This window comes from Vigna umbellata, chromosome 3, assembly GCF_029865625.1.
Source record: "Vigna umbellata cultivar VRB3 chromosome 3, Vumbellata_1.0, whole genome shotgun sequence".
NCBI classification, from domain to species: domain Eukaryota; kingdom Viridiplantae; phylum Streptophyta; class Magnoliopsida; order Fabales; family Fabaceae; genus Vigna; species Vigna umbellata.
In genome coordinates this window covers 49,735,033-49,754,185 of record NC_142167.1, presented here as the reverse complement: position 1 = coordinate 49,754,185, position 19,153 = coordinate 49,735,033, and the positions used below count along the sequence as shown (strand labels likewise).

The window sequence follows — 19,153 nt, the reverse complement described above, 5'->3', positions numbered from 1 at the left end:
GCCACTGTTACAAAACAAAAGTTAGATAACCCTAGACAGAAAATTCAGTTGAATTTTAATATATATATAAAGAAAATACAATTTTATTATTTTAAGATTTTTGAGTAGAAGATGTTGTGAATCTTTTATATAAGTTAAATTTATGTGTTTGAATTTGTCTGTATAATGAATTTATATATCATTAATTTCACACAAATATTATAGTTGTGTTTTATTTATAAATTGATAGTCAATTTATAATATATAATCAGGTATAAATCTCATCTTATGAAACAAATTTTATAAAGTTAACTTAAACTTAAAAATTCATTAAAACTATTGTTAGAGCCTAATAGAATAGCTATCATCAGATTACCCATTCTTAACATTAACATACGAAATTTTCAAGAAAAAAAAAAACTTGCATCTTCATATTCATCCAAAAATCTGAATTTGGAAAAAGAAGATTCATCTCATGTACATGTAAACAAACTAACATATTCAGATTGAACTAACTGATTCCACTAATATTCAGGCAATTCTTTCATGAATTCCATTCCGGAAGGTGATAACAAAGCACCCAAAAACCCAAATGGCGAACCTGCTGCATATGTAAACACAGAATTTGGAGTGAAAATAGGCAAATCCGAAAAATCCATACTAGAACGAGAAAAAGGCTCTTCCTTAACACAACTTTGACCATCCCCAACATCTTCCCGATGTTGTTGTTCATCTTGTCGGTTGTTGGAGTCATCACTCGTAAGAGACCGAGAATTCTGAGAGGAGGCAGCATCGTGGAAGAGATGTTCATTGGAGTTGGATATGCCAGTTAGCCTTTGAACCAGAGCCATGAAATCTCGAGGCTTAGTGTGAATTATCTTGGGAGATTCCGTGTAGGTGATGATGGGGTTATTGGTGATGGCTTTGGTCAATACGAGATGAGATGTGGAAGATGATGAAGAAGGCTTGCGAATCAAATGGGAATATTTGTTGATGGACAAGGAAGAAGGACGTTGACCCTTAAGGGCTTCCAACTTTGTGGTTGCAGTTCTCATTTCAGGACTTGAGACTTCACCACCAATGTCAAAACACTGAAACTGTTTTGGGGAGATTGAAATGGGAGAGAGATTCAGAATGTATATATACAGACAAATGTTTTAGCCTACGTTTCTGACCATTGACTTCACTTTTTTATTCGTCAAATATAGGCATCGTCGACTCAGATGTAAGGTAAAAGAAAATAAGAAAAAGACCACACACTTCAACTACTATTCCGCGTTTATGCCTTTCTGGTCAAACTTTGAATTCGGATTTCAATATTAATAAGGTAAAATAGTTCTTAATATACTTTAAGTGTGAGAATAAATTTTAAATTATTAAATACATTTAAAACGGTTAACAAACGAATTTTAAGCCTAATTCAATCCTACAAAATTGACTTATCAATGGTAATCCAACCGTTCGATGAATAATATGTCTACATAAATCTTGTTAAATAGGATCTAACCTGGTCCTGATACCATGTTAAGAATGAGACTTTAAGTCTAAGTCAATCCTACAAAATCAGTTTATAAGATGGATTTACATTTACTTATATATTAAAATTGGTCTTATCTTTAGTCGATGCAAAACTTCCAACATCAAATAACAAATATATTCTTATTTTTATTTAATCTACCACAATCACATGTGTTGAGCCTATATATCCGTATTTTGAAATAAATAAATATATATATACACATTTTTAAATATATATAATTTGGTATTATATTGTAAATTTGGAAAATTTGTAATTTTATGAATGACGTATTTATTGTGTAAAAACTTTTAAAATTTTACAACTAAAGGAAATCTATTATAGGAAGTATTTCTCTTTACATCGGATGACTTACTTGACATCAACTACCTCTCCCTAGGATTCATCCTAATACTGCTTAAGCAAACCAAGGACAGTTGTTTGTTTATGATTGCTTCGATTACTGATTAAATCAGACTATATGACGAAGATATTGTGTTGACTGAGAATTATAAATTAATAAATGAAAGGTATATATGAAAATTATGTTGTATGATTGTGCTTTTAGGTTGATTAGAAATTTAGAAAAGTTTGAATGAAAATAATTAAGTTTGTAAAATTAGTTTTGATTTTGTGTATCTGAAAATGTTCCATAACAAAATAAAATAAAAAAATATTAATATTGAAATTTATTTTATATCGATTAAAAATAACAAGGTTTAATACCTATTTTGGTCCCTCGATTTGTAGGGTATGTTCAAAGTTGTCTTTCTTTTTTTCAAAAGTTCATTAACATCTTATATTTTGCAAAAACGGTTCATTTTAGTCCTTTTTGCTTACGGCGTTAAAAAGGCTAACGGTAGACTTGCCCCGCTGGCAAAATCTTGATGAATTCTACATTTGAGGTGTTAATTACATTTAGGGTTAAAATGATGTGGAATTTCCATCAACACCATCTTCTTCCTCGTGATTCAGACACAACAAAACCCAGAAAAATTTCTAATTTTTGAACTCCCAAATCGCATAGTAGAGCAACCCATTTGCGTCACTGCCATGAACCCTAGCTCGCGAGCGCCGCCGCCATGAACCCTAGCTCACAAATGATATGTGTCAGCACTTGGAATGAGAGACATCCATATTTTGTCTCGAGGTTTGTCATTTTATTCTCTATAATGGCAATCTTAGCATCCATTTTTTAATGCGACCTTCATCTACCCTTTTCCTAAAATTTTGATCCCTTTCCTCCAAACTTTCCCTCTCAACAAATCCAGTAGATGGGAAAAGTTTGATGGAATCAAGAAGCGGTATAGGTAATAACATAGAAATCATTAAATGAAATGAAGAAAATGGTGGGTATTGTTTTTGTAAAGAATAAAATTATAGTGGAGAAACCCTTCTACAATAACCAACCACCAAGCTCTTACAAAGAACTACTGCCCCCACAAAAAATAAACATGTTTAATTTTCACCCAGAGGACTTTCTACTCTGCCTGCATTATCTAATAACTGCACCACACTTATGTAACTAACTTTGCCCCTATTTCCATCTCTCAGCCACTCACAATATCATTCTTTGTCCCTCAACCATTCAAGAAGATTCCTAAAGATATTAAGGATATGTGTGATGTAGGATACTGCACATATCATTAATTGCTCCCTAAGATCTCAACCGGTGAGATTTACTTTAACAGTAAGGGTAAGCAGACCCAGTCTACAAAGATTTTCCAGACAAGTAGCTGCAAGGTTGTGAGAACAGCTGCCACAACCTACAACACAGTGAAAACAGGAGAATAATGGGGGAATCAAGACATTAACTATAGGGAAAAACACAAGACCTTATTTCCTTGCTCTGTTAAAAAGTGAGAGCGAAATTAAACACAAAAATCCAAAAATAGAAACCCTAAATCACATCTTCTTCCTCGCGAATTCATCGTTCTTGCACAACCTGCCAATGCACGAAACCCATTCTCCTCGCAAGTGCTGCCATCAACCTGCATCCAAAATAGAACCAGAAACTTATTTACATCGTGAGGACCAAATTGTAGTGCCATGGAGTTCTCCTTTAAGCAGCAGTCGCGCCACCATTGTCAATACCTAAATCGCGCTTCCACGGCAATTCGTGTTAGAACCTCTAGTTCTCATGAGGACGCAGAGAAAGCCTTAGCCCATTCCGCAATTGTGAAACCCTAACTTTGGGTGAAAAGGGATCTGCCACATGGCATCTTCTCATTGGCCTCAAATGACCTCACAATATCACATCAACAATAATTGTACAAGTCATCAAGTTTTTGCCACGGGACAAGCTCACAACAATGGAGTTTTCCTTTGAAACTTCACTAATCACCGGTGCTGTCATCTTAATCACCTTCTTTTCCTTATTGTAACCATTAACATAACTGAATAGTCTGCCCAATTTGACATAATGTTAAAAAAACTCAAGGAGTTCAAACTAGTGAGACAATAATTACAGTTATAAATAGTGCTGATATATAAATGAAAAATTAAATCAATAAAAGAAAATAAAAGTACCTTGAAAAACCCTTTCTTGTAGCTGCAACTACCGAATCGTCTTGAATAGCGGAGGTAGAAATCCGACGGGAGAATTATAGCGACGAATTTCATAGTCCTTGCCCGCCCACTTCTGTGACATCATAAGTGGGACACTCGTACTTCTTGCATGTTTCGGGAATCTTTCCTTCAACATTCAGCAATGATGCTAAGATGAAGCTTGTGAGAACTAGGAATTGGGATCTGGTAGCAGCCATGATCAAAGAAATGACAAATGTTTAATCACCAACAAATTCGATTTAATATTCACACAAGTATCATAACCTACAAAGTTCACAAATATATGCACATGTTTGGACTCTCAACTATTAAATGAGTCTAATGCTTGAAAACAAATATTTATTACATAATAAATTATTTTATGGGGTAAGCAATTAATTCACTGTTTCTTTTAATATAATAAATAAAAAATTAATTTTAGTAGAAAGATATTAAAATTCTCTTCAAAGTTAATAGCATATTATTCTTAATTACTTTTAGTAAAATTACGTTTACATATTAAAAATTAAACACATGTTTAATTACTTTAATTATCAATTATTAATGGAAAAATTATAACTTTTTTGTACTAAAGATGTTTTTTTATATAGAATTAAAAGTAAAATATATTAATATTGTTATATTGAATCGATAAATATATATATATATATATATATATATATATATATATATATATATATATATATATATATATATATATATATTATCATGTTTAAATGAATTACATGAAAAAGTAACAAAAAAAAATCAAATATTTAAATGAATTAAACTTGTGCAAAATTCAAAAGGATTGATTATTTAAAAGAAAATGAGACCCTAAAGTATTATAATTTTACCATATTACATACAAAAGACACGCAGATATGTATACATGCACCCTGAAGAACATACATGTGCACTCAAACTAAAAAAAATGTTATTCTGTAGACGTTATTTTGTGAGTTTATAAAAACCATTCACAAATTAATATTATTTAAAATAATTAAAAGGAATTGATTGAATGATGATAATAATGGAGGTTTTGACGTTAGGGAGGTTTATTTTCTCTACAATTTAAAATACAATTTTTAGATTCTAGTTTCTTTTTTAGACTCAAAATTTTCCAAATTTGTACAACCTCTCACATTTTCTCCTTTCCCAAACAGAAATTTGGTGTTTTTTTCCCTAAAATTTTCTAAACGATCACATTCATCATCTTTTTTCTAAAATTTTCGCGCAAGATTTTTGTTTTTCCCCACAACTCAACTCGTGCTCAAATCATCATCGATGTCGTTGCGATTGTCGCTGCAATCATCGTTGCGTTCGTCATACATCGCGCTCGTCATCGCATTTAGTCGTCTTCTATCCTAATAGGGCCTTCAAGGTTAATTTAAATTCTTTCCTTTCAATGTTAAATAAATTCCCCTTTTAAATTCAGGGCCTTCAAGGTTACTTACTAAACTGATATAGAAAACATACTATTATTATTATTATTATTATTATTATTATTATTATTATTATTATTATTATTATTATTATTATTATTATGTATCTCAATAAAATATTTACTATTTATTTCTTTAATTTAAATCAAGATTTTAAATACAAAAATTGAATTTAAATTAAAGTTTAAATTAGATCGCAAATATAGGCTCATAACGCATCCATATGTCTTACTCCACCCGGATGAGTCCAAACAATAAAATGCAACAATTAATGATAACAAACTATCTTACTTATATTTCTATTTATGGAAATTGTAATTGGTTTTTACTTATTTATGACCTATGATCAAATCACACCTTAATTACAATTACCAATTATACAATCAAGCTCATTCTATACCCATGATAACAAATACAAATATTCTAAGTGTTATGAAATCATATTATACAAGTGAATATTTTGAAATTTGTTGGGATGGCCCAATGAATTTTCATGAGTTATCTTGCTTCATAGAAGATGGTCTAAAAAAACTCATATAATGCTATAACATTCTTTCTAGTACACCACCTTGTTTGATAAACCTTAAAGTGACTTATAAATTTAAGTCATAATATTAAGTGTTTTGTAAACAAAGTTAAAATTCAACTTATTGACTATGTATTATTCATGTTGACATTGCTATATATGTTCCTTCGTTCACAACGTCCTTATATAACATTATCGCCTTATGAGTGTTTTTTCAACAAAATTATGGTTTTTGTGCATCTAGTAACAGTACCAAATCTCGCAAAATATCTATTTTATCTAATTGTTGTAAATTTAACAAGACAAAATTAAAGTTTATGCATCCACAAATTTGTTATAAAAGTACCATCACACCGATATTCATTCATATAAGTATTTATACAATTGCAACATTCATCTATGACATGATTACTAAACTAAGATAACATGGAGATTTTTTCTAGTCTAGTTTATTCCACTCGATTGTCAGTATCATCACTCAGACAAGAACCATACCTCATTAACTCTATCGAACAATTTAAAAGGAGGATCATATTGTGCTATAATGAAACTTTTGCTAGAAGCAAACGAGGGTTTGGTTCCACCAAGACTAGCATTCAGGGAAGCAACTATCCTCCCAACGTTAGAATCTGTCAGAAACCCACCAAATTGTTTCACTGCTACAAATTTACTTTTCCATCTTTTAACACTGAGACCATCTGCCAGAGCTGGGTTCTTTTGGTTCTCTAATGCCACAAAGAAGCTCACAACAATGGAGGGCTTTCCTCCATTAAAAGAGACTTCACTCGTAACTGGTGCTGTCAACTTAATCTGCTTGTTCTCCTTGTTCTTACCATGGGCATAATTAAATAGCCTGAAAACTCAAATAAAATACCAATGGTTACCCAAGTTTATCACTGTTTTGATTTATTAGAATACATTTTAAGTGATCACAAATTTAGCCAATTAAACCAAATACACAATTCATATGTTTATTTGAATTAATTTGATAAAACAATTACTATCGAATATTACTTAAAAAAAGTACTTGGTAAGTAATATCTAAATATATGACCTACAAAACCCTAAAATGATTATCCGTCAATAATTATAATAAAAATTATAAAAAGATCATCCCATACGCGTGTTTAAGAAAAAAAAAAGTTACAATAAATAGAAAAAACATATGTAGATATAAAATTACAGTTTTATATTTATAATAAGAATTAACCAAGTTCCTATTCATAGGGGTGTTTAACTTTTTTGAACCTTATCTGTATATTTTGATATGAGTTTAATGTAGTTTTTCATTATTCTATTTTCTTAATGTAATGAAGAATAATAGATAAATTTTGAAGTGTCGGTAAATTTAGCATGAATCTTTTTGACGTTAACATTTATAACTAAAGATAATGCTAATTTTCGTTACAAATTCTAAAGATTATTGGTGAAGGTTTATGTGTACACATTTTTTCCTTCTTCAACTCGTTACCTTTAGTTTTAGTTGGTTTAATTAAATTATATACGTAACACAGCATTAGCATATAGAGTATCTTACTTTTTTTTTAGCAGATTCCTTACAAAACCTAAAGTTATTAATGTATTACAGATAAAATTAACTTTATAAAAAGGAAATGAAATAACCTGATAAAACCATTTCTTGTAGCTCCAACGAAAGATTTGTTCTGAATTGGAGGCGTAGAAATCCAGACAGGTGAATCATATTTTCGAATTTCATAACCATTTCCAGCTTCTACGACATTGTAAGTGGGACACTCATATTTCTTGCATGATTGGGGAAGTTTACCTTCAACACTCCAAAAAAATAAAACTAAAAGAAGAGATATGAGAACTGAGAATTGGAATTTGGAGGTAGAAGCCATGGCTGTTACTCACCAAAAAATTATAATCTGCAAAAGTCCACACACATATATATAGATATCTAGACTTGGGAAAAGAAAAAGAAAAGACAAAATAGAAAACCAATTTCACAACAACAATACGATATAATTGAATTCAATGGTATTAATTGTATTTAATAAAAAAACATTAGGTTTTAAAAATGCTATTAATTTTGAACATTAAATGAAATAAGCAAAACCTTCCTTGTTAATTTTCCGTTAATACTATTCAGCTGTATTTTGGAATTAATTTTCCACTAATTTTGCAGAAGTTAATGTATTTTTTTAAAGACTAATTAAATCTATTAAAAAAGAAATACCTATAGCATTATAGTAGGCAGGTATTCTTCCTTCTTCATTGAAATTAAACTTTTTGGACTGGTGTTCAATGATAAAATAAACTTTAAGATTGAAGGGTTGAAAAAATTCTTTGTTTTAAGATTGCAAGTGCTCAGTTTCTTCTTTTTTTTTCTTTTTTTCGTTATGATTTGATAATTTTAATCAAAGTATAATATATTTAAGCTTTTATGGGTAATATGTTGAGCCCTTATTTTCTAAGCTTGATGTCTGTAGGCTGTTTTTCCCATGCTAGTCTTCATTACTAAGTTTTCATTGTTCATAGTAAGTAGGTATTCATGAATACTCATTCCATTAAATAATTTTTTTTCTTCAGAATCCAAGATAATAACGAATTTGATATTTAAAATTATTTATTTATAATTATTTTTTATCAAGCAATATAGAGTTATTCATGTCTTTCAAACTCAGAATAAATGAATGTTGTTGATCATTACCAATTAAACTATTTTGATATACCACACTTTCGATAAACGTTAGATTAATATTCACATTAATAATAATTTCTTACATTCTTTTTTTCCTAAGTTGAATTTTTATAATATAATGTTATTTACAATTCATTTTATGAACATTATCTTGCAATATATAAGAAACTCATATTTTAAATTCATTAAATATTTTATATTTCATGAAATATTTTCTTACTAATAATTTGTTGAAAAACTTTTTCCATTAACATGCCATGGTTGAATTAAAAATTTGAAAAGAGAATCTAGATCTCAATCCCTTTGATATAAGTGGGAATTAAATACGTTACAAAGTTTACAAACTGAACTAGAATCTTACCCTTAAACCTAACATATATTTTAGGCTTAAATGCTTACTTTGTTTATATGTTAAGAGAAGAATTTTTGTTTAGTACATGGTTTTAAAAATGAAGACATTAGGTCCTTAGAAAAGTGTATGAATAAGGTCTTATCCGTTAAGTTTACAGTAATGGGGTTAACTCCAGAAAGGGCGTTTAACGCCTGTTATTTTGACTTTTTAACGTCAGCTCCAGAACCGACGTCTTTGTGGGTGACGTTAATCAAACGTCGGACTCAACAGGTCTGACGTCTTTATAGACGTCGGTTACTGCATGATCCGATGTCTAAAGGGCTCTATAGACGTCAGACATTACATTAACCGACGTCTACTGCAGCTCGTGTCTTTAGGTAGCGTAGTAGCACCTTCTTCCTTTGCTAGTTTCGTCATAGAAAAGGTTGCGTCTTTTGGATCTCTTATGGCATTTCAACCGAAAACCGAATCTGGATCCTTGCCTAGTTCCATTAAAACCGCCAATGAAAACGAACGGTGACAATAGAACTAGGCAAGGACCAAAGTTCGGTTTTAGGTTGAAACGCTATAAGACATCCAAAAGACGCAAGCTTTTCTTACGAGGAAACTAGCAAAGGGAGAATGCGGTACTACGCTACCCAAAGACACGAGAAAAACTGCACCAAAACACAACAAAAACTCATTTTAATTAGTTCAAATGAAAGATAATCAATCAAAGACTAATATAATCGGAATAAAGTACGTTTAAACGGTTCAAAAGAGACAAAAACGCACCTGGAAAAGCAATGCCGCAGAGAGAAAAGGCGAGAAGGAAGACAATGAAGTGCTCATAACTACGGGTTTGATGTCTGATTTAACAGCAAACTAGACGTCGGCTCCTCAGGTGAACCGATGTCTATTCTGGCCTAGACGTCGGGGCCCTCATAATATGACGTCCAAAACAACTTTTCACCTACTCTGTCAGGCCATTTAGACGTCGGGGTGGCGGGATCGAACGTCTCTAAGATAGAAAAAAATGACTTTTCACCTACCTGTCAGACATATAGGCGTCTGTTAGGAGGGGCCCCGAAGTCTATAATATTATAGACGTCGGGGACCCTCCTAACAGACGTCTATATGCCCACTTATTTACGAAAATGCCACTGATAAATAATTTACGTTGGTTATTTTGTGGTCTGACGTTTACAGGGTGACGATAAAGCCCAATTCTGCATTAGTGAGAGAAGAGAAAAAGTATGCCACATCATAATGAAGTTAATGTTGTTACTGTAAACTTAACGAATATGACCTTATTCATACATTTTTCATAATATAGAACCCAATGTTTTCATCTATATTTTAATATGTATTAACATTTCAATAGTAACCAATACTTATTATTTTTAATTTTTATCATTATGATTTCTTACCTCTTTCAGATATTTGATTTCATCTTAATTTTTTTTTTCATCTATGTGGTCTTCTATATCGTGACTTTCTCGTCTTATGATTCTAAAGTTTTATTTTAAACAAATATTGTAGCTATATATAATGTGATTTAACGAAAGGAATATTTTTCAAATATTTGTAACATATATTATTGTATAATTAAACAGATTTCAAATTGAAAAGGGATAAAATTTAAGACACTTCTTAGAAGTAGTTCTTAAACTTATGACTCAACAAATTTATGAAATTAAGATCAAGGTTAATACTTTCAATCCAAAATTATAAATTTAAATACGCTAAAATATTATATAGTTATAGTTAGAGAAAGTAAGATCACATGAAAAGTGTTATACTTTTAACTCAAAATTTTCTATGAATAAAATGCGAGAAATGAAAGGTAAAATAATATATATATAACCAAATTTGATTATAAAAGAAATAATCATAATTGATTTTAGTGAAGAATTAAAAAACAATATAAAATCTGTAATATTTTAATCTTAATTAAGCTGACTTAATTAAAGTTGAAGAAACATGTGTTAACCTTGATGGAGATAATGATATCTTGATTGAGTCAACAACACCTTCAAATAAAGTCAAACAATGAAATTCTTACATTTCAGGTAAATCTAAACTTTTATTTTATATAATCAAATTTACTTTGTAAATTTTAGAATTTTTGTCTCTTGAAATTTATTCATCTGAATAAGATATATTATCTTCAGACACTTTAAATTATCTATAAAAATAAATTCCATGGAAACGCTAAGAACGAGAGAGGCCTCGTTTACTTGAACTTCTAAAATCAAGCCACGAGACAATGTCATCATGTACAGCAGATATTCTGTCATCAGGTTCGCCTTCCAAAATGCAGTGGTAACCACCTTCATACAGCTTTAAAGTCTTATCTTTGCTTGATGCTTTCTCATAAAGAAATTTACTCACTAATGGATCAGTCACCTTATCTTCTGCTCCATGAAGAACCAATAATGGTGATGAGACCTGCAATCACCCATTCCACAAACCAATTAAATGCTTGTCTTAGTGAAAAAGTTCATTTCTCTTTTTTTCTTATTTTTATCTTCTAATAGTCCTTTTGGAGAAGTTTATTGAAAGACTTTTAATGCATATATATATATATATATATATATATATATATATATATATATATATATATATATATATATATATATAGAAAGAGAAACAACCATAGAATAAGCACAACTTACATTAAGAAAATAACTAACCTCGTGAACTTTTGACTCAATTTCTTTTGTGGTTCTCAAAAGCTCCATGCCAGTTCTAAGCCGTGGATTATCATCATAACATAGAACATTGTAAACAGCCTACAAAGAATGACACTAGAAGAATAAAAATGTTTGTAACGGATCTGTTTTGGTCTGTTTCGGTTGCATTAATGACACCCACGTATTGGAAGTAAAACATTAAATTCTGATCTGATCAGATGATAAATGTATAGAAGAGTTACTCCCTCTGTTCCAAAATAATTACAGTTTTAGTATTTTAAATAACTGATGCCCTCACCTTTTAACAAGATATTTAAGTATCTCTTCCAACACTGTCCTCTAATAAATACTCTTGTCTTAAAAGGCTTAATAATGCATTTATTGAAATCAAGAGAGAGAACACGAATATTTTAGTAAAATTGTACCTAACAAATACTACGTTTCTTGGAATGCTTAATTTTATAATGTATGAAACATCCTTCAGCATCAGTCATCTGGGAAGGAGGGAGTTTTATATACATATGGCTCTTCCTTGACGACCTTATGTTGTCATGTTAAGGATGATGAACCTCATATATATATAAATATATATTTATATGCTCATAGAAACTAATACTCCAAACAGCAAAACTGGTTACAATGCCATCATTTTATCATGCGGATAATATTGATATAGTAGTCACTGAAATGTAAATCATGGCTGTAGTAAAATGAAGGGAAGTTTCTGTAACAGAAACTGTGGTTGTACTTTCGTACTGTTGGCAAATTGCAACATATCTAAAAAAAAAATGATCATGACTAAAATTTAAAATCATAATGAAAAGTGACAAATTTAAAAACAATCAGGACATTTTCGTAAAGAAGCATGAGATGGAAGAGAAAAGGTTAGTTATATCATTATGGAAGCACGCAATAACTAATGATTGCAAAGATACCAACCAATTTTCTTTTGCTCGGTTCCCTGAAGAAGAGCTCATCTAGATCCGGGTTTGGGAAGAGTTTAGCCTTTGGCATCACCTTAGAAAAAACAGTTAACACCTTCATAACTGCATCCGATGGTAACACATCATCTGCAATCTTTATCAGAAACAGGAGATCGGCAAGTCAAGTTTTATCCAACTATAAAAAAAAAATACAGCCCCGATTTAGAGTGGGCAGAAACAAAATATAACTTTTTGTTCAGGTTAAAATAAATAATTTGTAATGAATGTTAGAAAGAATCAAAGCAATCCAAAGTACTTTGATGGTTAGACCTTTGAAAGATCTCCAATGTCAAGAGGGCATCCAAAAAATTATGTGGCTTTGCGAGGTAAATATTGAACATAGATCATAACTATAGTATCGATCTCATTTCTATTTTAATGAAGAATACTGGAAGTTAGAATGATTCCTCTAGTGAGGGTAATCATGCAAATAAGGCCAATCATTATTTGTTAGAGGCTAAAAGCCTTTGAACTCGATTAAACAAAGTTTTCTATAAACACCTAGAGAAGATATGAATTGAGCTTCTACACAAATTAAAATTAGTTTATGCATAAACTGTAAAAGTGTTTACTCCCTTACCGGAGATGTGTGATACAGAAAGCATAGATAGCTTTTGGGGTATAACAAGTTAGTATCCAAATTAGGGAAAACAGAAACTAATTTACAGGAAAGGAAAGACTCAAAACTGCCATGTACAATTAGGGTTAGAGCTTGGATGCTCTTCTTGAAAGGTTTACAATGGGAAAATCTAACTTTGACGCCCTTCTTAATTCCCAAAAGTGTGTAATAGATAGAGTTTGAATTGGATATTCTTTTTCAAAGAAGCAAAAGTCATTCCCAAAACACCTTTTGTTTCTTGTTTCTGTTGTTTAAAAGAAGGGTCATGCATCAAATATTCCAAATATGTTGGTGTACTTAGTAGCAAATATACTTGGATTCCCAAAAGCAATATCAATGCTACTAACATGAAAGGACCCACATTTAAATTGCGTAGCTTAGTTGTTATTTACTTGTTTTGCAGGGCTTATGAGAAAGCCTAGGAATCAATGTGGTATCTTGTTTTGAACTGTTTTGAGATTTATAAGTAAAGCTAAGTCTGTATCATTAAGGCTTCAAATAAAACATCTAATGTGTGTAAAGTAGTCTTTGATTCCTTAAACTAATTGAGGAATTCTGAGTTAATGTTTTGTGACCCTAGTTTTCAAAATTGATGGTGTTTCTTGGAGCAATAAATTAAAATTGCTTCTGCAAATATAATGCATATATGTTGTCATTTTCTAATACTTTAATCAAATGAAACTGTATATCAACTTAGTGGCTGCAAGATAGTTGTTTTCTGCAGGGGGAGTTTTTGATCCCTTTCTGCAGTATGAAAAGCTAGAAAAAAATGTAAATCCTGTGAAATGCTGCTGAAATGTACAAAATGTGTAGCTATGTGTTGGATTCATTATGCTGTATCTTTGTTGATAATATGTCAAATGTGCTGAACAAAAGCTGGATATTGTTTTTTTCTGTTAATCAACTGATCTATAAATGAATATGCCATTTTGTGCTTTTCGAAGATGTTTCCAGTAACAAATATCTTCTTACATACAATTTACCTCACAGTTCCTGAAATTTTTCTTTACTACATACAATTTATCTTATTAATTGCATTCCTTCACCTTTTCTCAAAAATATACCCCTTTACAAAATTGCATGGTCATCAATGTGATATTAATATGCTTAAAGTCTTTGGTTATCTCTGTTGCATCACAACTATCACTTCCCACTGCATGAAACTTGACCAAAGAGCCCATCATTGCTTTTTTTAGTTTTTCCTCTTTATATCAAAGGTTATCTCACCTACAATTTACATATTTGCAACCTTATCATATCTCACAACGTCATTTTCAACGAAGATCATTCTCCCTATCTATATACCCAACTCAATGATCTAATCCTAGCACAACCTCTCCTCTACCTTTTCACATATGCTCATACAGACACTAAACCTTTTATCCCCACTATTGACATCATTGACATAGTAGTCCCTCATCTTTATTAAAGAATATGATTTGAGGCAGACACTTCACTCTAGAAATTAATCCTGACCATACTTTTTACTTCCCAATGCCAGAAAACAGAGATCCGTTTATAATAGTGTCTAACATAGCAACGACATTGTTTTAGCTTGCAGCCTGAAACTACGATGATGCTTGCAATATGGCAATTTTTGAGGTCTTTACAATTTCATCACAACAGCAACTGACACTGCATCAATCTTAATTACTTGTAATTTCAGTATTTGCTTAAAATTCATGGATAATACCAAAATGCACTTATCAAGGTATACTTCTTTTATAGATTGGAATAATTATTGATAAAGGAATACGCTGAATTGTTGAATCGTACTTTGAAAATTAAAGAAAACTGAAGTTCTTGAGCAACAATTAAAGTACAGAAGAATGAGCTTACTTTACACATTGGAGCTACAAGTATCATTCCATCCCAATCATCTGGCTCCCTCAAATGAACTTTAAGAGAAACTGCTCCACCCATTGACTGCCCTAATATAAATCTAGGCAAGTCTCTCAGATCAGGCCTGACTGTCAATTGAAATACAAAACATAATCAATAACAACATTTCTTTTAGCACGTAAAATATAACGACATTTATCAATATGACACCAGAGATACTGAAAAGTTAAAGACGCACCTTTAATTTTTGTATAATGCTCTATAACATCATCAACCAGATAATCAAAGTTTGGTATATAACCATGCAAGCCTTCTGAAAGACCAAAACCTGGATAGTCCATTGCGAAGACACCATACCCTGATGCTGCAATTCTCCTGGCTATACCTGAATACAAAATCCAAATCCTCCCCAAATCAGAATCTTAGCTTCCTTAGAAACATTTAGGACATCATATACCATTACAAACCTTCAAAAAAGAAGGTGCAAGTATCACCATATCCATGACAGAAACACACAGAAGCCTTGAGTGGAATCTCTGGCCTTGGCATCCAACTTTTGCAGAAAATTTCTAATCCCCTTGAATTCCTTTCGTACCACTACCCATCAAGCAAATAAAAAGTAAATAACATTTTCAAGCAAGGTGACAAATAAGTCAAAGGAAAAAAACTTCAGAACATCAACATTTTCTTAGGTTTTTTAGAAAATAATAAGGTAAAGCAGAAAATCTTACTTCTTCAGTTCTGATCCCAGCAGGAGCATTCTAGCAACAGAGGTTAAACATCAGTCAGTCACCGAGTCTTGTAAAAAGCACTACTCACATACATTAATGGAAAATTAAAGGAGTTCGTACATAACTTGATTCTGTAAAGCAAAGCTTTAACGATGTTTAAATAAACTTCTCCATGAGCACTTTAAAACAAAAGAAAATAATTAGATATGAATAAATTAAAAATAAGCTTTTAGAGAAGCCAATTTAAGAGAGTTTTTACAACTGAGCTTATGCTTAAAGGGTATGGTTAGATGATTTGTTCTATAAATACTTCTAGAAGAAGAAAACAAGAAAGCAAAATGAAATAAATTTCTCTTTAAACTAAAATTAGTTGAAGTTCTCCTGTACAACTTAGCTTTAGCTTACGGAAAAAATTATTCAATATTTTTCTTGTGCTCTTTTTCTGAAAGTGTTTATGAAGAAATTTATCCAAACAAGCTCAAACTAATTTTGGCTTACGGTAAGTTAATTTCATTGATTTTTTTATTCTTCTAAAAGTGTTTATGAAATCATTTATCCAAACATAACTTAATTAAAAGGCAAGTGTGGCCAAAAGTGTCAAGGTTTCCAGGTCTCCCTGAGTGAATCGCAACTCAACCACATCAGCCACATTTGTAAGCAAATTTCCACATTACTAAGGATCACAACCACAATTGAAAACCTTAGTATAAAGATACAAATTATGTTACACCATCAAAGCAATGATAGTTAAAAACTTCACTTTCAAACACCAAATAATATACTAACTCAAAACTAAAGATATAAATAGAAATGTTAACCTCAAACTTCGTTCAATTAAAACCTTTTATCTAGAAGATGTTCGGATGGATCTCTAAAGACAAATATGAAGATAAAAAATGAAAAAAGTTTTTACAAATTAAAATTAGCTTACATAAATTAAAATTGCAAATTTAGAGACAAGAAAAATTTTACAAATTATCTTGCATACAATAAATTTTAAATAATTTGAACTTACAAAAACAAAAGCTAATTTCAACTTTTTCCTATCTTTATCACCTAGAAGTCCTTAATGTAGTTCTTCCAAAAATACCTATCAGCCACTCTGTCAAAACTAAACTAACCTTGAACAAGCAATGATCCAACTGCTGATGCACCTCGGTGAAAGCATCGCGAACCCTTCTTCGAGTGTAAGCAAAGTCGAGGTTACGACGTGCAATAGTGTTCAACTCATCGCTAAGCCCTTCAATAGGTGTCTTTCTCAATGCTCTCACCGTTAGTGTAGAATTTTTGGGCTTGTTAACGAGCTTGGTTGAAAAGGGTGGTGGATGCTTGAAAGGGTGGCTGATGGGTATGTGTGTGAAGGGTAAGATGAGGTTCCTTGATTGAAATCTGAAGGGCGTAGAGAGCTCCATGGTCAACGAACTTTAACAAGGGTGTGTATGGGATCACGAAAACGCTTACAAGAGAATAAGGTTACAAGAGAATAAGGTTGGATTTCTTTAATAGCACTAGTGGTTTTCATTGCAATCGAAGAGAAAAGTCAAAACCCCAATGTGAGCATTCGCGAAGCACCGATCAGAGACCACTTTCCAAGTTTCCCAACAATGGTCACCACATCGTACGACGTTCACTTTTCTCGCCAAATTGGGGTCGGTGGAAGCACGCCTGTTGCACGTGTCTAACGTGCACTAAGCAGGTAGTGTGTTTCTTTTGTATGGAAAGAAAATTTATGTATTAGGATATAAATTTAATTAAATGATTTATTACAAATCCGTGGTTAGCTTATTATTTAATAATCTTTTCTTAATTAATTGTAGAACATGCAGTTGAAAAGTAGTTTTGATAATTTTATTTGTATTTTTAAATTTATCTCATTATTTTTTTATGGGGATTTAATCATAAGTTTTGTCTACCCAGAATTCTGGACTTACTCTCTTCAATAAAAACTTTGGATTGGATTAGTTTAAATTTTTACTTTACAAAAAAAATAATTACTTCTCAAAATAAAATCATGTGATTTTAATTTCTACAATATCAAATTTCAGAACTGAAACTATTATTAAATATTTTGGGAGACGATCTTAGTATTTTATCAGAGAAAACTTTGCTTCAATATTAGTGATAAATTACTTTTTCCAAAAATTATTCATCAATATATATTAAGATTTTAATTCAAAATTAAAGATGAAGTGTTCTTTTTGGAGTATTTAATATAATTACATATTTATAATTTAGTTTAAAATTATTAATTAAAAGAAAATAGTTTTATGTTAGTTTATTCTAAGTGCTCCCTTCGCTTTCTCATGATTCAAAGTTCAAAGTCAAATAAATGGTTCAAAGAAGTCATTTCACATTCTACGTTTGCTTAATTTTATTTCCTATAATTATATGTGTATGTGGTTGGTCGGTCTAGTGAAATAACTTGCTCTGTAATATATTTGTTTGATATGTTGGTTTCAAGTATAATTTTGTTCCCGTAGTATATATCTATGATCTAGATCTAGATTTTAAGAATGTTCCTTATATCTAGATAAACTTATTAATTTGGCTTATTCCACAATGTTTAGTCCTGTTATACATAAGTAAGGACTAACAAAGCTCAAAAGGCTAAAAAGTTCATATAAGAAAAATCTCCGAACCAAAGCAACAAAAGTTTTATATGAGCTAATATATGCGGGACAGTATCAAATCAAAATACACATGGTTGGGTTGAATCCAACTTAGTAACTCTCCTTCATTGTGTTAAGTTGAATTGAGTCAACATTGCTAAGTTGAATTGAGTATATTGAATATAATTGAGTGGACCCACATATCTAAACAATTTAAGTCAGACCATGAAAGGTTAAGTGTTAGACATGTATATACTTTTATAAATAAAACAATTCTTTTATAGGTTTCATTTTATTTAATTCTTAAGTTTATCTTATTAATTTTTGTCTTTAGTTATTTAGTGTTTGTTTTACTTCTAATCTATATTCGAGCGTGTGAAATAAGGAAATAGGAACAATATTGATGAAGGAAAAACTAAATTTCAAGAAAGCATGATTCGATAAGAAAAAAATAATTATGAAGCAAATACTAGTGTTGAGGAATTGCACCCAATATTGAAAACACAACGAGCAAACAAGTTCTAGAAGCACTAGGCAACACATCACGGACGTTGGGCGCCACAATATAAGACGAGCTTGTTGGGCAACCATAAACCCTAAATCCTAAACCCTTAACCCTAAATTCTAAACCCTCACTGACTTCAGGCAGTGGCTGCTAGCATCG

General features: G+C 31.1%; 3 protein-coding genes and 1 pseudogene across 3 annotated transcripts; all 4 read right to left on the bottom strand.

Annotated features, from left to right (window-relative positions):
* Nucleotides 1–380: 380 nt before the first annotated feature.
* LOC124832653 (VQ motif-containing protein 8, chloroplastic-like) lies at nt 381–1,105 on the bottom strand. Its single transcript, XM_047306911.2, has one exon. It carries the CDS (start codon nt 1,032–1,034, stop codon nt 504–506), a length of 531 nt encoding a protein of 176 aa, XP_047162867.1. The 5' UTR covers nt 1,035–1,105; the 3' UTR covers nt 381–503.
* Nucleotides 1,106–3,160: 2,055 nt separating this feature from the next.
* LOC148202833 (uncharacterized) lies at nt 3,161–4,260 on the bottom strand (annotated as a pseudogene).
* Nucleotides 4,261–6,487: 2,227 nt separating this feature from the next.
* Nucleotides 6,488–7,875, bottom strand: LOC124832650 (uncharacterized). The gene is made up of 2 exons (XM_088108689.1): nt 7,637–7,875; nt 6,488–6,866 (listed from the first exon to the last, which is right to left on the bottom strand). Exons 1-2 carry the CDS (start codon nt 7,873–7,875, stop codon nt 6,488–6,490), a joined length of 618 nt encoding a protein of 205 aa, XP_087964815.1.
* Nucleotides 7,876–11,049: 3,174 nt separating this feature from the next.
* On the bottom strand, nt 11,050–17,551 carry LOC124832646 (caffeoylshikimate esterase-like). Its single transcript, XM_047306906.2, has 8 exons — nt 17,002–17,551; nt 15,881–15,910; nt 15,617–15,746; nt 15,388–15,534; nt 15,147–15,277; nt 12,645–12,782; nt 11,706–11,804; nt 11,050–11,460 (listed from the first exon to the last, which is right to left on the bottom strand). Exons 1-8 carry the CDS (start codon nt 17,290–17,292, stop codon nt 11,224–11,226), a joined length of 1,203 nt encoding a protein of 400 aa, XP_047162862.2. The 5' UTR covers nt 17,293–17,551; the 3' UTR covers nt 11,050–11,223.
* Between the last annotated feature and the right edge of the window lie 1,602 nt (nt 17,552–19,153).